Below are 19,233 nucleotides of genomic sequence, written 5' to 3' on the forward strand. Positions count from 1 at the left end.
ATTTTTCACAAGAGGAAGTCTGTGGCGTCTTGGTCCGGGTTCCCAGTGTTTCTAGAGGGAGGCTGGCCGGGGTGGGCGGCCCCACCTCCATGCCTGCTCTGACGTGGCCCCTCCAACCCCAGAGCACTTCTCTCAGCCCCGGGAAGTCTGGCTTTGAGGCAAGTTCACGCTTCGCCAAGCTCACACAGGGGGAGATGTAATACAGTCAGGACGGGGCAGATCCTGGTGCATTTTCCCCTGTAGGGTAGACGTCTACTGGGGTAGGCAAGTTATAGTACACAGTTTTTGAGCAAACGCTAAATGTGAACAGGGCAAGTTTGAGGTTTGATTGGAAAGTGTTAATGATGTCATCCCATTAATACTCCCAAACCTTGGGTTCCCTAATGGGGTCGGCGGGTCCCTTCCTCCCCCAATTGAGGCTGGCTGGGGTCTGGCTGCCTCCCACCCTCACTCAGTCTTCTGGCTTCATGGTGAGCCAAGCCTGCCCTTCTGATGGCACCACTCTTGGGTCATCTGGGCTCAGCTGACAAGCCCCTCCTGCCTCACACAGCTGGCTTCCTCTCTCTGGTTACATGGACAGCTTCCAAAAGCATTCTTGTTCCCTCCCTTCCAAGCCATGTGTATTTTTCCGAGTCCTCTAAGTATGCTGTTGTAAATTCACCATATTTGTTTTTCACTAGCAAGAGGTTCTATCAGAATTTCAAGGAATCTGTGACCACTTCTCCCCACCCTCCAGCTCAGAGATGGAAAACACTGCTTTAGATCCAGGTGTTTATGCACCAGCCTGACAGCTTATCATGTGACATTGGGTAGTGGTTTGCCTTATCTAGGCCTTAGTGTCTCCATTTACAAAATGAGAAAATGAAAGCACACAGCTCACTGCTGAAGAGCAACTGAGATGAGGTCTCAAGAGCATCTAACTAGTGTCCAGCTCAGAATTAGTATCCAGTTGCTATTAACCAGTTTCTGGTACTTAAAATGCCCGATGCAGTTATAACAGGGAGCAGATGGTCATTCTCTCCCCCACCCCTGATGAGCGGACAGAGCCTGAGACTCATGCGGAACAGTCCCTGACCCAGGATGTGACCCAATGCCCTCCTTCCCCTGCTGGCTTTGGGCTGTGCCTTTATCTTTTCTCTTTTCTCTTGTTTTTCCATTCCATTCCCTCCTTCCTGCCCCCCAACCTCCCAGTTCTCTTGAGTAAACATATTGGTGGTGGGGAAGACCCAGTGTGATGATGGCCTTAGGCTTAGCCTCCTGGGCTAAGTGTGTGCGTAGCTTTGGGCCTTGGGCACTGTCTTGACAAAGGGGCACATTGCCAGGCCCAGCTCAGACCTACTGAAACAAGCCCTCCAGCAGTGGGTCCCAGAAAAACGTGCCAGCAGTTCCCAGTCAGCCCAGACAGGGAACCGCGGGGCAGACGCAGTGAGGGTCAGCATCCCAGCAGCAGGGCGCACCCAGGTCTGCCTCCGCTCTGGACTGTAACCTGGAGAGGTGCTCGGCTTTGTCTAGCAGGGTGGTGGTGTTTAGTCACTCAGTTGTGTCAGACTCTCTTGTGACCCCATGGACTGTAGCCCACCAGGCTCCTCTGTCCATGGGATTTCCCAGGCAAGAATCCTGGAGTGGGTTGCCATTCCCTTCTCCAGGGGATCTTCCTGACCCTGGGATTGAACCCACATCTCCTTTATTGGTAGGCAGACTGCTTACCGCTCAGCCGACTGGGGAGCCTGTCCAGCAGAGTGCAGGCCCCTCACCAGCACTAACAGGTGTTTCAAATGTGCGCGACTGTGTCACGAGGCACGTTCCCTCCTGGGGCAGTTGAGGAGGGCGGCCTGAAACAGGACTTCATCTAAACCAGTGAGCGGTAATGTGACTTACGCCCACCATCCCCTCCCTGTTGGCGTTTGTGTGTGTGGCTTTCCCCCAAGGCTATGGAGGGCCTTCCAGCCAGCATGGGAAAGAATCTGCCCAGGAAATACAGACATTTGTTTATTTATAAACCAGAGCATGGCATTTGCCAGGCAGGTGGTTTCCAGGTCCTCACTTGGACATTACTGGCTTACTTTGAAGGAAAGGAATACAGTCACCACTGGCATCCACAAGGGGTGCCTCCAGGACCCCCGGATACAAAACGCTCAGATCCTCGAGTCCCATGACAAGCCGTTTATGTCCCCGATTCCGCATCCCCAGATTCAGCCAACCCCTCATCATGTAGTAGTATTTATTGAAAAAATACCAGCACATAAGTGGACCTGCACGTGTCAGAGCCCGGCTGTTCCAGGGTGCGCTGTAAATGCAGCGGTGGTCTTTTCAGTTTTACTGGGAAATGTCTATGTGCCACAGATCCTGCGCTGCTGAGAACCTCTTGACTGGCTATTCATACAGCAAGGGTCAGAGTGTCTCCTGCCTGGGGGATGAAGCACAGCTGCCGTCACCCCACAGAGCAGTTTGCAGGGAAAGAGGAGAAAGTACGGGGACGTGCAGACACAGAAGGTGATGTTTCTAGGGCAGGAGAGCGGCCAGTGAGAGTCAGGTCTCCAGCCCTGCTAGCCCCCTGCCTCTTACGGAAATTCACAGAAAGTGTGGTTTCCTGCTTTCAAACCATCTGGAGACCAAAGGATAGAGAACAGGGTTCTGATAATGTGTTGCCACCTTGGGCATTCTTTGGCTGCTCCTGCTGCTGGGAGCTGCTGTTTGCAAGTTCACACTATGATTATTCAACACAACGGCGAGGCTGGGCAGTATGAGCAGCAGGTACCACTGTTAAGCAGGCCAGCCTCCCAGCGGCCATCCGCCTCTGCTCAGGAAGAGCCAGCACCTCCCCCAGGGGCGGCTGGCTGGTCCGTCCCAGCTGACCTGCCGAGTGAGCACTCCGCCCTTCAGACCTGTTCCGTCACTCGTGTTTCTCAGAACAGTAGTAGGGGGCTTTATTTTTAATTCTTGCAATGTATTTTCACCCTACCCAAGGCAACCCACTCCAGTATTCTTGCCTGGAGATTCCATGGACAGAGGAGCTTGATGGGCTATAGTCCATGGGGTCACAAAGAGTCAGACATGACTGAGCAACTTACACTTTCACATTGTTTTGGTTCTTTTGGAAAAAAAGTTCTCATTTATTGAGCACCTACAATATGCCGGGAGCGAGCTTCCCAGTCATTCTCGCATTCATGCTTCACAGTAATCCTTGGAGGTTGCGAGTGTAATTAATTCCCATTTCACAGACGAGGAACCCAAGACCAAGACCCACAAGCCTTCCCCAGGCTGCAGACAAGGACGAAGGCAGGATTTGAACCTGGGTCTCCTTTCTGTTGTATCAGTACCATTCTAAGGCCTGTTGCTTTCCTCGATGTGAGTCTACAGTCATTATTCAGAGATCTTCATGGCTCACCAATCACTGGCCTTAAGTTACAGAACAAAGCCGCTTCAGGGACATGACTGCTGGGCCTGTGGTTCTGTGCGACCATGACCAGCTGAGGGCAGAAGAGTGGCCACTTGCCTGTCCCCGTTGTCACTGCTGGTTTCTCCAGCTTCTCAAAAGAAGAAAACGAGAGCCCCCCTCCTTTCTAGGCTCTCTGTGCGGATGGAACACGGCATCTTGCACAGTTCATCAGCTTATCTCATTTAACGGGCTGCCCTGGTGGCTCAGTGGCAAAGAATCTGCCTGCCACTGCAGGAACGTGGGCCCGCTTCCTCTGTTGGGAAGATCTCCTATAGAAGAAAATGGCAACCCGCTCCAGGATTCTTGCCTGGGAAATCCTGTGGACAGAGGAAGCTGGCGGGCTGCAGTCTGAGCACCGAACAGCAACAGTACCTCGCTCAGTCCTACTGCAGCGCCGCGTCTGAGCTGCAGAGAAGGAAACAGGTTCAGAGTCGCGGGGCTTGTGAGCCTTAGTGGCAAGCCAGCATTCGCCCTGGGGTTCACGCTCCCATGTCAACACGAACCTTTACTGCAAGCCCCTGCCCAAAAGGGCTCAGTTCAGAAAAGGGCTCTCGTGATATGTCGACTCCAGCCTGTGAGTGACTTGATCCTGTCAGGTGAGTGGATTTTCTGTAATCGTATTCAAATAAGTATTATACTCATGTAATTTTTTTTCCCCCAGATCGACCATGGATTTGGAACATCCCTTATGTCAAAGCACCTGACACACACGGGAACATGTGGGTTCCCTCCTGAGAGCAGGAAAGCTCTGTGAAGCTGACGTGTAAGGCCTGAGCCCCACACACTGGATGTCCGTGTTTGTAACGGGCGTTCACTGCCCTTAATGTTTATCTGCCCCCCTGCGAAACTCTGCAAAGGCCAGCCTTTCAGACGTGAATGCTGGTTATCCTTTCAGTGGTCACTGTCGATATTCTCACTTGAAAAAAAAGTTGTATATTTTCTTAACTCCCTTTTCTATGCCTTGGAATAAAAGCTATTAAACTTCCCCATATTAAAAGAATATAGATAGATAATGCAAAATGATCCTTCTGGTGACGCGGACTCTCATGGTGGGGTCAGCGGTTCTGAACGGAAGGTTGACATTGTAAGTTGTGCTCTGTTGGGAAGGGTGCCCCTGATTCAGCTGAAACTTTCCAGAGCAGGAGTGTGGCCCGTCACCCCCCTCCAGCTTTCTGGGTGTGTGTTGGCGTTGCTGGAAGGGCTGCGGTGGGTCACTGAGGCCCACGAGGCTCCGCAGACGCCACGCGCCTCCTGACAGTCGTTGTCCGGCAGCTTCCCACGACACTTCATCCTCCCTGCCCGTGGGCCAGCCCCTGCCTGCCCTGTCCTCAGCCATGCCCGCAGGCGCCTAGCAAAGCACACGAGCGTCCCACTCACAGGAGCCCCTGCAGGTGACCTGACAGGGAGGGGCTGAGGCCCAGAAAAGTTCAGGATGCCCACGGGACCCCAGCCGCCCGGGTCAGTGCGGCGGGCACAGCCCTGCTTCTCGTCCAAGTGCCCTCCACGGGCGGGAACGGCGCCCTCCTCAGACGACCCAGCGCCTGGATTCCTCTGTGTAGGGCTCCTTTCCGTGGTCCTCAGCCTCTTCATCCTGTAACTCAGGATCCAGTTGGTTGTTCATTCTAAAAGATTCTTTTTTTTTAAGATGCTGGTTTTTCGGACTGTTCCTCAGAAGTCGGCAGTGTTCACACCAGAAGTGGTGTGGGGGGTAGGTATTGTGGCAGGAGGAGGCTGGGCAGGCAGGGGTGGGGTCTCCTGCCTCCTCCTACCCCTCAGAGAAGGCTTCCTTTACTCTTATGTTTTGGATTTTGTAAAGGATATCATCTGGGTGTGTTTTATTTTGCATTCTGCTTAAAAACATAAAGTTGAAAAGCCACTGAATTAAACTAGTTCCTTCCACTGATAAGAAAAGTGAGGCTTAAGCCTTCTTGGAACCTGCCTTCTGCTTTAACAACATTGAAACCCTTATCAGATTTGAGCCCAGCAGCAGCCCTGGGCTCGAAGTAAAGGCTGATGTGACAATGAGACCAGCCCAGGATGGGAACCCAGCTGTCTGAGTGGGCATCCAGAGGACTGTGGTCGACCACCCAGGATGCCCGCCAGCACGGTGGTCCGCCCCGGGTGGGGGTGGGCTCAGTGCAAGGCCCCAGGCAGCACCAGACAAGCCACCCAGCCAGGGAGCATTGCAGCTGCAAGCCAGTCATCCCAGAGGAGAGGAAATCCCTCTTTCCCAAAGGTGCAGGCCAAAGCCCCTTGCGGTGTCTGATTGGCCAGGCTGAGTCACGTGTTTGTTAGAATTGCCCAGCCCCAGCTCTGTTCCCTACGCCCTGTGAGACCTTAGGCAAGTCATGTGATACCTGAGTCTTCATTTTCTCATCTGTTGAGTGGGGCTCACAGCTATCCTTCCTGCCTGGTGGGATTGCTATAAGAATCACAGGAAACGGTGTTCCTGAGTGCGGGCAGGAACTCGATCAGTATAAATCGGGATGATTCTTGATGAGTACCAGGCTGGCAGTCTCTCCCTGGGGCATTTAGAGAATGGTAACTCCAGGGGCAAAACCCACACCTTCTAAAAAATTAGCTACTTCCTGCCAATAGCACTCCTTCCCACACTACCACAGGTGGGTTTTTCTGAAAGATGGTGAGATTGAAGACTCCAGGCTGCAGCCAGGTGGCGACTAGGCCTCTGGACTCCAGGCGATGGGGGCTCTGTTTACAGAGGAGACTGTGTCCCAGGATCCCTTTGTCCCAGAGTCCAGCCTCTCAACTCTGAACAGAGTTGAACAGCTCTGCAGACCGCATGCTTCCTGCCCTGAAAGCACAGATCCACATTGCCTGCCGCCTCCGGAAAGGGGGGTCCTCATGGATGCTGCGTGGGACTGAGGCTGGGGTCAGGGAGTCCATGTTCAAGTGACCCCACGGGTGAGCTGATGCTTGAGCCCTGGAAGCAAGTCCGTTTCACAAATGAATAAACTGAGGCTCAGATCTGTGAACTGCCTGAGCCCGCCTTCTTGAAGATGGAGGGAGCTCTCGCTTTCTGAACACCTTATACCATAACAGGTTCAAGAAGTGGGCACCTTTGTGCTTCCATTGGCAGAATCTTCCTTAAGAGGCAGGAATGAACCTTGTGATTCCATGAGCCACTTCCCACCTCTCGAAACAGCCTGGGTCCTATGAGGAGCCTGCCTGAGCCCCGACTCCGGCATTTCAGGGCGCACTCGGCAGTAAGCGGCCTCTCCTCTGCGTCTCTAGTTCCTCCTCCTTCCGTGGCTCCCTGGCTCCTGCCCGCAGCCCACTGGGTGACCTTAAGAATAAGTGCAGGCGTGGGGAGGGGCTGGTGGCACGAGGGAAACTCGGGCGGTGACAGAAGGGTTTCTATCATGATTGTGGGTTTGGTTACACTTTCTGAAACCCCTTGAATTATGCACCAAATTGGTCATTTTATTGTACGTAAATTATAACCCAGTAAAGCTGCTTTTTAAGAACTTGAAGAACGCACAAGTTCAGATATGTGCACTGTGTGAAAATTCTACATCAAAAAAGTAAAAAAAAAAAAACAGTTGTTGAACTCTCTATAAATAAACTCTAAAGTACTTGAGGGCAAATGTATTGATCGCAGTTTATTTTTAAATGCTTTAAAATAAGATGTGTTAAAGGATGAGTAGATATATGATAAAATATTGGAAAATTTGTACAATCTAGATTGCTGCTCTAAAATTCTTTCAACTTCGGTACATGTTTGAAATTTCATTATCAAATGTTGTGAGGGGAGACCAAATAAGTTTAGGTTTCTGGTAGGATGAAATAGCTCCTACTGAACCCACTCTTTCAGAAATAAAAATAGAAGTTGTGGTGTGGAGCTTACACAAGCCAGCTACTGAAAGTGACCAAAAGAAAGGAGTCAACAACTGCAAGAAAGGCACTCTATACAGGGTGAATTTCCTCTTTTTCCACCACTTCTGGCCTGAGGTCAGGTCTTAGTCTGCACCACACAAGGCAGGTAACCTCCAGTGGAAAATCTATAGTCTTTGTGGCTTGGAGATCCAGAACACAAGACTTAGAGCAACCAAGTAACAGAAGAGCCAGAGTTGGGATTCCCAGTTTCTCTTTGTAAACTCTTCACATCTATGGCTGACCACTGAGCCGCACATGCACCACTAAGGCTAAAAGAACTAAACTAAAATCTGAGCTACTTCATGCTCAGAGAACATGTATGGGAGATGATTCTGCAGTTGAGTTCACCTAAGTTAACCGCCTGTTTAAAAATTATTTTTAGAGGAAGGTGATTAGAATCCATAATTTCTACATCAAGACTCTTGAGAGTCCCTTGGAGAGCAATGAAATCAAACCAGTCAATCCTAAAAGAAATCAACCCTGAATATTCATTGATGGTCAAGTTAAAGCTCCAATACTTTGGCCACCTGATACGAAGAGCTGACTCACTGGAAAAGACTGATGCTGGGAAAAATTGAAGGCAGGAGGAGAAGGGGACGACAGAGGATGAGATGGTTGGATGGCATCACCAGCTCAATGAACATGAATCTGAGCAAACTCCCAAGAGATAGTGGAAGACAGAGGAGCCTGGCATTCTGCAGTCCATGGGGTTACAAAGAGTTGGACATGACTTAGTGACTGAATAACAACCACCAAATTATATATAGCAGCCACTAGTCACACATGATACTTAAATTTGTTGCTGACTTTAAAGTTAAAAATTATGGGGGGTGAGAGGAGTTTCTTTGCCCACTTGCAAGTCTAGTAGCAGCGTGACAGACTTCAGAAGAGCACAGATACAGGATATTCCCATCGTCACAGTAGTGACGAACAGTGTTCATCTGATCAGTTAAAACATGGAGACTGTCAGAGCTGACCAGGAAAAGGAAAAAGAAAAAACACTGCTGTATGCTGTCCGCAACAAATACACCTTGAATATATAAAGACACAGATAGATTAGAAAGTAAATGGAAAAGATACACTGCAAATGTTAAGTAAATGAAGCCTGTGGTGACTAGATTAATATCAGACAAAATAAACTTCAAGGCAAAGGGTATTACCAGAGATAAAGAGAGACATCTCATAAAAATGGTCCCTGCATCAGGAGGATATAGTAATTATAAATGATTATATTCAGGCAGGAGACAGATGGGTCCCAGGCTGAACAATTTCTCTCCTGTGGACAGAAACTCCATAAAGCAGGTTGATGGAGGAGGCTGGGCCTTGCCCAGGTAAGAGATAAAAGGCCACACACTCCATCATCAAAGTTAAGGAGACCTCCCAGACTACACATGCCCAGAAAGGCTCCACAGAGGTCAACAGGAAGGAAACGTCACTTCAGAGTAAGTGACGCAACTTCCCACAGGCCTCTTCTCTAGAACCCATCTTGGCTAAAAGATGCACACACATGCAGGAAGATCCTGAGATAAGCCAAAGACACACTCAGAACCCGGCAAAGCAAGACTATTGGTCAAAGGAAACCTGGAGGAAATGCCCCAAAAAAGTGATTCAAACTATCACAAGGGCAAGACTCCCGCTTAGCCCACCTGTGTGTCTATCCACACATACTGTACTCTTCCTCCTAGTAAATACTTCACTTACTTCATTAATCCCTGTCTCTATACGGAAATTCGTTTCTACCCAGCTGACGGGCCAGAGCCCTGTCACTGGCCACTGTCCCTGGTGTGTAGTGGTTAGCATTCAGCATTCTCCCTACTGCTCCCAACCTCAATCTCTGGCCAGGAACCAAAGCCCTGCTTCAAGCCACTGCAGACTGAGGCCACCTATGACCAACAGTAAATAATAGCTTCGAAGTATGTGGAACAAAAACTGACATACTTCAAGGAAGAAACAGAAAATTCCACATAGTTGGTGCTTTTAATATTCTTGATAATTGTTAGAATAACTGGAACAAATGTCAATAAAGACAGAAGGTCTGAAAAACACTATCAACAACCTTGACACAGTTACAGAACACTACATCCAGCAACTGCAGAATACATGCTCTTTTTTTTTAAGGTTTTTTTTTTTGGCTGTGGTTAGTCTTTGTTGCTGCATGCAGGCTTTCTCTGCTTGCGGCAGAGGGGCTCCTCTTTCTTGGGGTGCTCGGGTTTCTCCTTGCAGGGGCTCCTCTTGTTGTGGAACAGCGTCCCTGGCTAGGTGGGCTTCGGTCGCTGTCGCTCGCAGGCTCAGTGGTGGCGGCGCAGAGGCTTCACTGCTCTGAGGCACGTGGCATCTTCCAGGACCAGGGACCAAACCAGGGTTCCCTGCATTGCCAGGTAGACTCTTCCCTGGACCACCAGGGAAGCTCAGAATACATGTTCTTTTCAAGTGCATGTGGTACATTCACTAAGACTAGATTCTGGACCATAATACAGTCAATTTAGGAGGACTGAAACATATATATGGCCCTCTGACCTGTCCATGAAAATTTTGCGTGCCTTATCAGTAAACCAAGGATGTGGCAGTCATCAAGCCGCTGCAGCCACCCCAGTGGTGCACCCCGAGGGGACTCAGGGTGGGGAGAACAGGATACTGGCCCTCACAGCTCAGGTGCACATCAGAGGAACGGTTTCAGTGAGCCAGATGCTTGCATCTTCCCAAAGAAAAGTGCTAAACTCGTTAACCTGAGATGTCTGCTTTTCTTGAATTAGTGACTGAACAACAATAATTAATGGTAATCTTTTGATGTTCCACTACCTGGTTTTTATTGCAAAATTCCTATTTATCATAGCTTCTCCCCTTCTTTTTCAGAGCAGTCCCTTAGAGCTATCTGAGAAGCTGTCTCCTGGTTTGAAGTCCTCAGAAAGTCTATCAGATACAATATAATTCTCAACTTTTAGGTTGTGCATTTTTTTCAGTCAACAGACCACACTGAAAATGTTAGGAATAATTTGTCTTAAGAAATAGATTTTTAAAACAAGTAACAATACATGGCTAAATAATTTGTAAGTCAAAGGAGAAAAAAATCAGAAAATATGTTCAATAAAATGATGTAAAAATACAACATACCACAATTTTTAGGGTGCAGCTAGCCCAGGACTAACGAGATTTATAGTTGAAAAATGCTAACATTAGAAAAGAATTTTAGATCTAAAATTTGTGATCTAATAATCCACTATAGGAAGTTGGTGGGGGTGGGGTGGGGGAAGTAAACCCAAAAGGAAGTAGAAGAATGAAAATAGAGGAGTGGAAATAGTACATTAAATTTATTCCAGAAATGCAAGGTTGGTTTGACATTAGAAATGCAATAGATGAAATCCAAGATATTAATAAAGGATAAAATTATATGATCATTACACTAGATGCAGAAAAAAGCATTTGATAAAATTCACTCATGTTTTATTTTTTTAAAAAACTATAAAAGATACTTTCAAGCTAATAGAGGGTATCTATGAAAAACCGACACTGTAGTTAATGCAGAAAAACTAAAGGCCTCCTGAGGTCATGAACAAGACGAGATGTTTGCTTCTACCTCCTCTATTCAACATTATACTGAGGTCCTGGCCACTGCACCATGAATAGAAAAAAAAAAAAGATAAGTATCAAAAAGGAAGCAAAACTCTTATTTTGGATAACATGGTAATTTACATGGAAAATCCTAAAGGAATCAACTACTCAACTAATGCATAAATTTAGCAAGGTTGCAGGAACCCAGTTAATTTGTAAAAAATCATTTCTATTTTTACATACTACAGCAAACAGAAAGTAGAATCTTGATATTTCATTTACAGCTTCATCAAAACCCCAGAATACTTTAGAATGAATTTACAAAAGATGTACAAGCTCTCTACATGAAAATTTTCCAAGACTGACATAAACTGAAGGCTATACCTCATTCATGAATTAAGACACCAGTTCTCCCTGAAATAGATCCAACACAATCCTAATTAAGATCTCACAAGTTTTTTTTTTTTTTCTGGTGAAATTAACAAGCTGATTCTACAATTTCTATGGAAATGTTAAGATCCTGTAATATTCAAAGAAAATCCTGATAAAGAGCAAAATTGGAGGATTCACACAAAAGCTGCAAGTAACCCTGTGGACTGCAGCCCTCCAGGCTCCTCTGTCCATGGGATTCTCCAGCAAGAATACTAGAGTGGGTTGCCATGCCCCCCTCCAGGGATCAAACCTGGCTCTCCTGCATTACAGGCACAGGAAAGCCAAGTAGTCTTAACACCGTGGCATTAATATGAGGATGGACAAATAATGAGCAAGATACAGGTTCCTAAAATAAAGTCACTTTTGTCTTTTCAGCAAATGACACTAAAATAACTGAATATCCACACAGACAAAAGACACCTAATACCTCAACTCTTAGCTCATGCCATACCGAAACAACCCGAAGAAACAAAACTTAATCAAAGACCAACACACAGAGGCTAAAACTATAAAATTTCTAGGGGAAAAGAACCCATAAAACTTATGCAACCATAAGAGAGGTGAGGTTTCTTGATACACAGAGGTCCAAATATAAAAGAAATGATTGATAAATTGGGCCTCACTAAAATTTAAAACATACCGATCAGAAATAATTAGGCAAGTCAGAGAATGTGGAAAATGTTTCTAAGATACATACCTGAGAAAGGACTAGCATCCTGGATCTATATAAAGAATCCCTACAACTCATTAGTAAACAAAGAGAAATGGATATTCAACAGAGATTTTAGAAAGCAGATATACTGATGCCAAAAGTTCAGCTTTTCTGTACATTGGTGCTGAATAGAATCTTGGAGACAGAGTTTTGAGTGAACTAGAAAAGAACAGCTTTGTTACTTTGCCAGCAAAGGAGACCACTCCGTGCTAATGATTGTAAAATCGTGTGTCCTCAACTTGGAGAAGAGAGACCTTTTATAGTAACTGTTCAAAGAGGGCATGATCAGCTCACAGGCATTCTTCTGATGAGTTGGTGGTGAGGCTGAGTAAGCAAGGACAGATAAGAAAGCCTTCCTCAGCGATCAGTGCAACGAAATAGAGGAAAACAATAGAATGGGAACGACTAGAGATCTCTTCAAGAAAATTGGAGATACTAAGGGAAATTTTCATGCAAAGATGGGCTCAATAAAGGACAGAAATGGTATGGACCTAACAGAAGCAGAAGATATTTAGAAGAGGTGGCAAGAATACACAGAAGAACAATACAAAAAAGATCTTCACCACTCAGATAATAACGATGGTGTGATCACTCACCTAGAGCCAGAAACCCTGGAATGTGAAGTCAAGTGGGCCTTAGGAAGCATCACTATGAACAAAGCTACTGGAAGTGATGGGATTCCAGTTGAGCTATTTCAAATCCTAAAAGATGATGCTGTGAAAGTGCTTCACTCAATATGCCAGCAAATTTGGAAAACTCAGCAGTGCCCACAGGACTGGAAAAGGTCAGTTTTCATTCCAATCCCAAAGAAGGGCAATGCCAAAGAATGCTCAAAGTATGGCACAATTGCACTCATCTCACATGCTAGTAAAGTAATGCTCAAAATTCTCCAAGCCAGGCTTCAACAGTACGTGAACCATGAATGTCCAGATGTTCAAGCTGAATTTGGAAAAGGTAGAGGAACCAGAGATCAAATTGCCAACATCTGTTGGATCGTCAAAAAAGCAACAGAGTTCCAGAAAAACATCTACTTCTGCTTTATTGACTATGCCAAAGCCTTTGACTGTGTGGATCACAACAAACTATGGAAAATTCTTAAAGAGATGGAAATATGAGACAACCTGACCTGCCTCCTGAGAAATCTGTATGCAGGTCAGGAAGCAACAGTTAGAACCAGACATGGAACAACAGACTGGTTACAAATTAGAAAAGGAGTACGTCAAGGCTGTATATTGTCACCCTGCTTCTTTAACTTAGATGCAGAGTACATCATGAGAAATGTTGGGCTGGATGAAGCACAAGCTGGAATCAAGATTGCTGGGAGAAATATCAATAACCTCAGATATGCAGATGACACCACACTTATGGCAGAAAATGAAGAACTAAAGAGTCTCTTGATGAAACTGAAAGAGGAGAGTGAAAAAGTTGGCTTAAAGCTCAACATTCAGAAAACTAAGACCATGGCATCCAGTCCCATCACTTCATGGCAAATAGATGGGCAAACAATGGAAACAGTGAGAGACTTTTATTTTCTTGGGCTCCAAAATCACTGCAAATGGTGACTGCAGCCATGAAATTAAAAGATGCTTGCTCCTTGGAAGAAAAATTATGACCAACCTAGACAGCATATTAAAAAGCAGAGACATTACTTTGCCAACAAAAGTCCATCTAGTCAAAGCTATGGTTTTTCCAGTAGTCATGTACGGATGTGAGAGTTGGACTCTAAAGAAAGCTGAGCACCGAAGAATTGATGCTTTTGAACTGTGGTCTTGGAGAAGACTTTTGAGAGTCCCTTGGACTGCAAGGAGAGCCAACCAGTCCATCCTAAAGAAATCAGTCCTGAATATTCACTGGAAGGACTGATGCTGAAGCTCCACTACTTTGGCTTCCTGATGCAGAACTAACTCATTTGAAAAGACCCTGATGCTGGGAAGGATTGAAGGCAGGAGAAGGGGACCACAAAGGATGAGATGGTTGGATGGCATCACTGACTCGATGGACATGAGCTTGAATAAACCCCAGGAGCTGGTGAAGGACAGGGAGGCCTGATGTGCTGCAGTCCATGGGGTCACAAAGAGTCGGACACGACTGAGCCACTGGACTGAACTGAAGTTTAAGTAGGAGTCAGCATCAGCAACTTTCACGTCCAACTGGTGTGGGTCTACATGCTTGTGGGCGGCCTATCATCATCAGTCATTAAGTTTTCCCACCTGGAGGGGTTTCAGTGTCTGCAGAATCGGTTACAGGTAGTGTGTGTGTGTGTATCTGTTGTCGGGGCAACAGGACCTTGCCCCAAGGCTGCCCTTGACTGTTTGTCTCTTCCTGGTCTCACATCCCCGCCCTTCCCTAATTAACTGCTGCTTGCATCTGCCCAGCGGAGCTCAGGGAAGGTCAAGGATGCTGAACGAAGGCTGTTTCTTGCAACCCAGGGAATAGGGAGGGGCAGACAGGCCTTGTGCCCGGGAGCCCCTGAGGGCCCTGCTCGTACCGGTGCAAACGGCCAGCAAGCACATCAGTCGGCGCAGCTGTTCGGTCCCGTCCGACGCTTTGCGCCCCGCGGACTGTAGCCCAACAGGCTCCTCTGTCCATGGGATTTCCCAGGCAGGAATACTGCGCTGGATTGCCATTTTCTCCTCCAGGAACTCTTCCCAACCCAGGGATCAAACCCTCATCTCCTGCATTGCAGGCAGATTCTTTCCTGCTCAGTCATTGCGAAAGCCACATTAATCATCAGGGAAATGCAAATTAAACTTCAGTGAGATACCAGTACACATCCACCAGTATATTTAAAATTAAAATGACTGATACTGCCAAATGTTCACAAGGATATCGGACATCCAAAACTTTACCTTGTCAATTGGTGCAGCTACTTTGGATAAAAGTTAGTTTCTCATAAAACTAAACACCACCACGATGGTCACAGAGTCAGACACAACTGAGCGACTGAACTGAAATATGACCCAGCAATTCCACTCCTAGGTATTTACCCAAGAGATGTGAAAACATACATCCACAAACACTTGTGCAGGAATGCACCTAACAGTTTTATTTATGATGACAAACATCTTTTTATTTTCCTTTTGGTAGTCCACTGATTTTTAATTGCTCGTAGGGATAATTCAGCAAATCAACAAATAATGCAACTCCATGGACTCTACAGTCCATGGACTTCTCCAGGCCAGAATACCGGAGTGATTAGCACTTCCCTTCTCCAGGGGATCTTCCCAGCCCAGGGATCATACCCAGGTCTCCTGAATTGCAGGCGAATTCTTTGCCAGCTGAGCCACCAGAGAAACCCAAGAATAGTGGAGCGGGTAGCCTATCCCTTCTCTAGCAGATCTTCCTGACCCAGGAACCAAACTGGAGTCTCCTGCATTGCAGATGGATTATTTACCAACTGAGCTATCAGGAAAGCCAAACAGATAACAGATAGTGGCAATATTATGGGGGAAATACAGCAAAGCAGGAGAATAAAATTACCTGCTCAATCTTGATGCACTTTCTAGTGTTTTAATCAGAGAAGACGTAATAATAAGGTGGCACTGAAGAAGGGCCTGAGGAGATGAGGAAGAAATCCAAATCCATATGGAATTCAAGGGAAACTTGGCAAGTAGAGAGGAAGCATGTGCAAAGACCCTGAGGTGATGTGTTCAAGGAAAATCAGGAACTCAGGAAGGGGAGTGAAATACATAAATTGAGGTCAGGTCACTAGGTATTTGTGTAAATTAAAAGGATCTTAGAAAACATCAGAAGAATTTCAGCAGAGGAGAGTCATACCCTGGTGGATGCCAAGCACTTTTAATAGTCCTGGTTTCTATCAGTAAGGAGAGAATGAATATTCAAGCAATAAAAAGGGACAGATCAGTAAGATATATAACGTGGCTAGATCTCAGAAATACAGTGCTTTACATAAAAGAATACATAACTATGAATCCATTTATATGAAGATCTAGAATAAGCAAAACTAATTTCTACAAAGGGAAAACAAGTTGATGGCAGAAAAATTCAGAACACTGATTTCCTCTGTAGGAATGTGGTTGGGAACTTGCTGGGAAGGGACCTGGGATATTTGGTGAACAGGTTGGATAGATAGGTGTTTAATTTGCAACAGTGAATGCATTTGCCAGAACTCATTTAATGGTACACTTAAGATCTGTGCATATCATAGTATGTAAATTTTATTCCCAAAGGACAGTATCTGTAAGTAAGTAGGGTTGTATTGATCTCTACCTGCTTCTCAGGTTGCTCAGTGGCAAAGAATCTGCCTGCATTGCAGGGGTTTGATCCCTCGGTCGGGAAGGTCCTCTAGAGAAGGAAATGGCTACCCACTCCAGTATTCTTGCCTGGAAAATCCCATGGATGGAGGAGCCTGGTGGGTTACAGTCCATGGGGTCTCAACAGGGGTCAGACACGACTGAGTGACTGAACAACACTGAGCTCTGGGAAGTAGAATGCAGGAGAGGTGCAGAGTGGGGGCGGGGAGGAGGAGTGCACCGGTGTCTGCCACTTGACTTTGAAATGAATCCAGACGAGTTGAGTTGGATGGAAAGAGGGACGGACATATGTAAGAAAGCACGTATAGTAAAATGTTCGCTGAGTACAAGGCAATTCACAGTAACATTCTTTCGACGTTGGGGTGGGGGACTCATCACCCATCGCAGGACTCGCCCTGGGTGGACACACATGCTCCTCCTATAAGCGTTGTTCTCTAAAGCCCTTGCTCAGGGCATCCAGGGGTGGATAACGGAGAGAAACTGGAGAGGAATACTGGCGGCATCAGGACTTCGAGTGGCAGGGGACGGGCACCTGGAAGTGTGTGCTTTAATTTTCTGCTCCTGGCAGGATCGGTGGGTGGGCCCTGAGCCCGGGGCCACTCTCAGGAGGCGAGGAAATTCTCGTTCATTGGAAGACGCCCACGCATCTTTTCCTCCGGGGTCTGCCTTCACCCCTGCAGGCCAGGGCGGGTGATTCCGGAGGGGCCGGGAGCGCGGGTCGGGGCGAGCCGCGTCTGGAGGGGACGGAGCGCCCTCTTCCGGCCCCGGAGGGCCCGCACAGGCCGGTGAGGCTGCCCCCGCCTCCGGCTCCCCTCTCCGGTCCGCGTCCAGAGGGGAAGTGCCGCAGCCCCGGCGGCCCAGCCGCGGGGCCGGGTTCAGCAGGTGGGCGCTGGCGCTGGGGCGGCTTCGCGCGGCCGGGGGGCGGAGGACCGGGGTGTCGCCCCCGCGGCTCCACCTGTTGCAGCGCTGAGCGCGCGGGCCGGCCGGGCGGGGCGCGCCGAGGACCCGGAGGGCGGTCTGGCCGGAGCGGGCACTGCTCAAGAGGCTGGACGCGAGCGCGGCGCCAGCTCCCCCTGCAAGGCGGGCTCTTGGGGCGGGGCCCCGGGAGGCTCGCGGGCGCGCCTGTGGCCGGTCGGCCTCGGGTGGGGATGGCGCTCTCCGAGCCGAGCCCTGTCGGATCTCTCAAGCCCGCCGAGGAGGCCAAGCCCGAGCCTGGGAGCTGGAACTCTCCTGGGTCATTGTCTCGCGGCCGCGCGCCCCTCCAGATCCCGGTCCTCCGCAGCCTGTCCAGGAGCTGGGGCTGGCGCGTGGCGCTCGTTAGCAGAGGGCGGGCCGGACACGTGGGCGCCCCCAGGCAGGGTCCGAGGGCCAAGGTCGCCCGGTGCGGACACGGCGAGGGAGGTTTCCTGCGGGAAGGGCCCCTAACCTCCTCGCCGCCTCGCCCCAGCCTCCCTTTCTGGTCTCCTCCTCCAACCAGCCCGGCCGCCGGCTGCCGCGCGGCGCGCGGAGGTCGCAGGCGGAGAAGCACGCTTGGCACGACCGCTCTGTGCGTGCGCCCCCCGGGGACCGGCTCCACCCAGCCCCTGAGCCCCGGCCACTGGCCGGTGACGCGAAAGGCCCGAGGCCCCGCGCGACGCCGAGGCCGGGACGCGGCCGCACCGCTGACTCCGCGGGGAGACACTTGCAGCGCCAGCGGCCCGAGGCCCCGCGTGCCAGCCGTCGGCGGCCCGAGAAGCGACGGTCGAGGCGCCGGGGCCGTGGGACCCCGCTCCCCGTCAGCCCGCGAGGCCCGCAGACCCCGTCTCTGGGGGCGGGTCCGGGGCTTGTCCTGAGGACGCCCCACGCCCCCCCCCCGTACCCTGAGCGGGGCCGGGCGCCAGGGGGCACGGCGGCGCACCCTCGGGCCCCGCAGAAGCGGGCTCAGCCCCGGGAGGGCGGGGGCGGCGGCGGACCAAAAAGCAGATTTGAAACCGCGCGTCAGGGCGGACGTGGCAGCTAGCGCTGTCCACGCGGCGGCCCCGGGAGCCGCGCGGCCGGAGGCGATGAGCGAGGCGGCAGCCGCGCGGCCCGGGGCGGGCTGAGCGCGCGGCCGCGCCCCTACCTCCCGGGGAGCCCCGGCGACGGTCGGCCCGGGCCCCGGCCATGGCCGGCCGGGGCTGCGGCGGCGGCTGCGGGCCGGGTCGCGCGAACGAGGACAACGCGCGCTTCCTGCTGCTCGGCGCGCTCCTGGCGCTCTACCTGCTGGGCGGCGCCGCGGTCTTCTCGGCGCTGGAGCGGCCGCACGAGCGCCAAGCCCGGCAGCGCTGGGAGGAGCGCCTGGCCGGCTTCGGCCGCCGCCACAACCTGAGCCGCGACGCGCTGCGCGGCTTCCTCCGCCACTTCGAGGAGGCCGCGGCCGCCGGCGTCCGCGTGGACGGCGCGCGCCCTCGCTGGGACTTCCCGGGCGCCTTCTACTTCGTGGGCACTGTCGTGTCCACCATCGGTGAGTGCGCCCCGCGGGGGGCGGCGGGCGGGCCGGGCGCTTCCAAGGGCGGCCCCCGCGCTTCCCAGCCCCGCCATCCCCGCGCCCGGCCGGGCGGCGCAGCTGGGACCCTCTGAGGAACCAACAGGTGCCGGGGCCTCCTTGCTGTTTGCAGCGAGGTCCGCGGACCAGCGGCAGAGCCACCTGGAGCTTGTTCTAAACGCAGTCCCAGCCCCTCCCGCACCCCTGGAGTCAGAATCTGCGGGTTCAGAAAATCCCCAGGGGGTTGAACGCTCAAGTTGGAGATGCTCTGTTCTGGGAGATGCTCAGTCTAGTTAAGGAGGCTGAGCTTGAGTTCACGGAATATTAAGGAGAACGCTTACAGATGGGGACTAGAACCTGCATTTATTAAATGAATTCAGCTCAGTCATGTCCGACTCTTTGCAAGCCCGTGGACTGCAGCACGCCAGGC

General features: G+C 50.1%; 2 protein-coding genes across 5 annotated transcripts in view; both read left to right on the forward strand.

The window, feature by feature from the left end:
- TDP1 (tyrosyl-DNA phosphodiesterase 1) overlaps window positions 1-4,459 on the forward strand; it is a 71,915-nt gene extending 67,456 nt beyond the window's left edge. For all 4 annotated transcript variants that reach the window (XM_070469784.1, XM_070469782.1, XM_020900225.2 and 1 more), the window contains one exon: window positions 4,101-4,459. In XM_070469784.1, the coding sequence (XP_070325885.1) occupies window positions 4,101-4,193 (93 nt within the window). In that variant the 3' untranslated portion in view covers window positions 4,194-4,459. The remainder of the gene's footprint in view (window positions 1-4,100) is intronic.
- A 13,760-nt stretch (window positions 4,460-18,219) lies between these two features.
- The window catches only part of KCNK13 (potassium two pore domain channel subfamily K member 13), a 108,261-nt gene continuing 107,247 nt past the window's right edge, over window positions 18,220-19,233 (forward strand). The window contains exon 1 of the mRNA XM_070469785.1: window positions 18,220-18,782. Coding sequence (XP_070325886.1) covers window positions 18,443-18,782 — 340 coding nt within the window. The 5' untranslated portion in view covers window positions 18,220-18,442. The remainder of the gene's footprint in view (window positions 18,783-19,233) is intronic.

This window comes from Odocoileus virginianus, chromosome 6 (assembly GCF_023699985.2).
Source record: "Odocoileus virginianus isolate 20LAN1187 ecotype Illinois chromosome 6, Ovbor_1.2, whole genome shotgun sequence".
Lineage (NCBI taxonomy): Eukaryota > Metazoa > Chordata > Mammalia > Artiodactyla > Cervidae > Odocoileus > Odocoileus virginianus.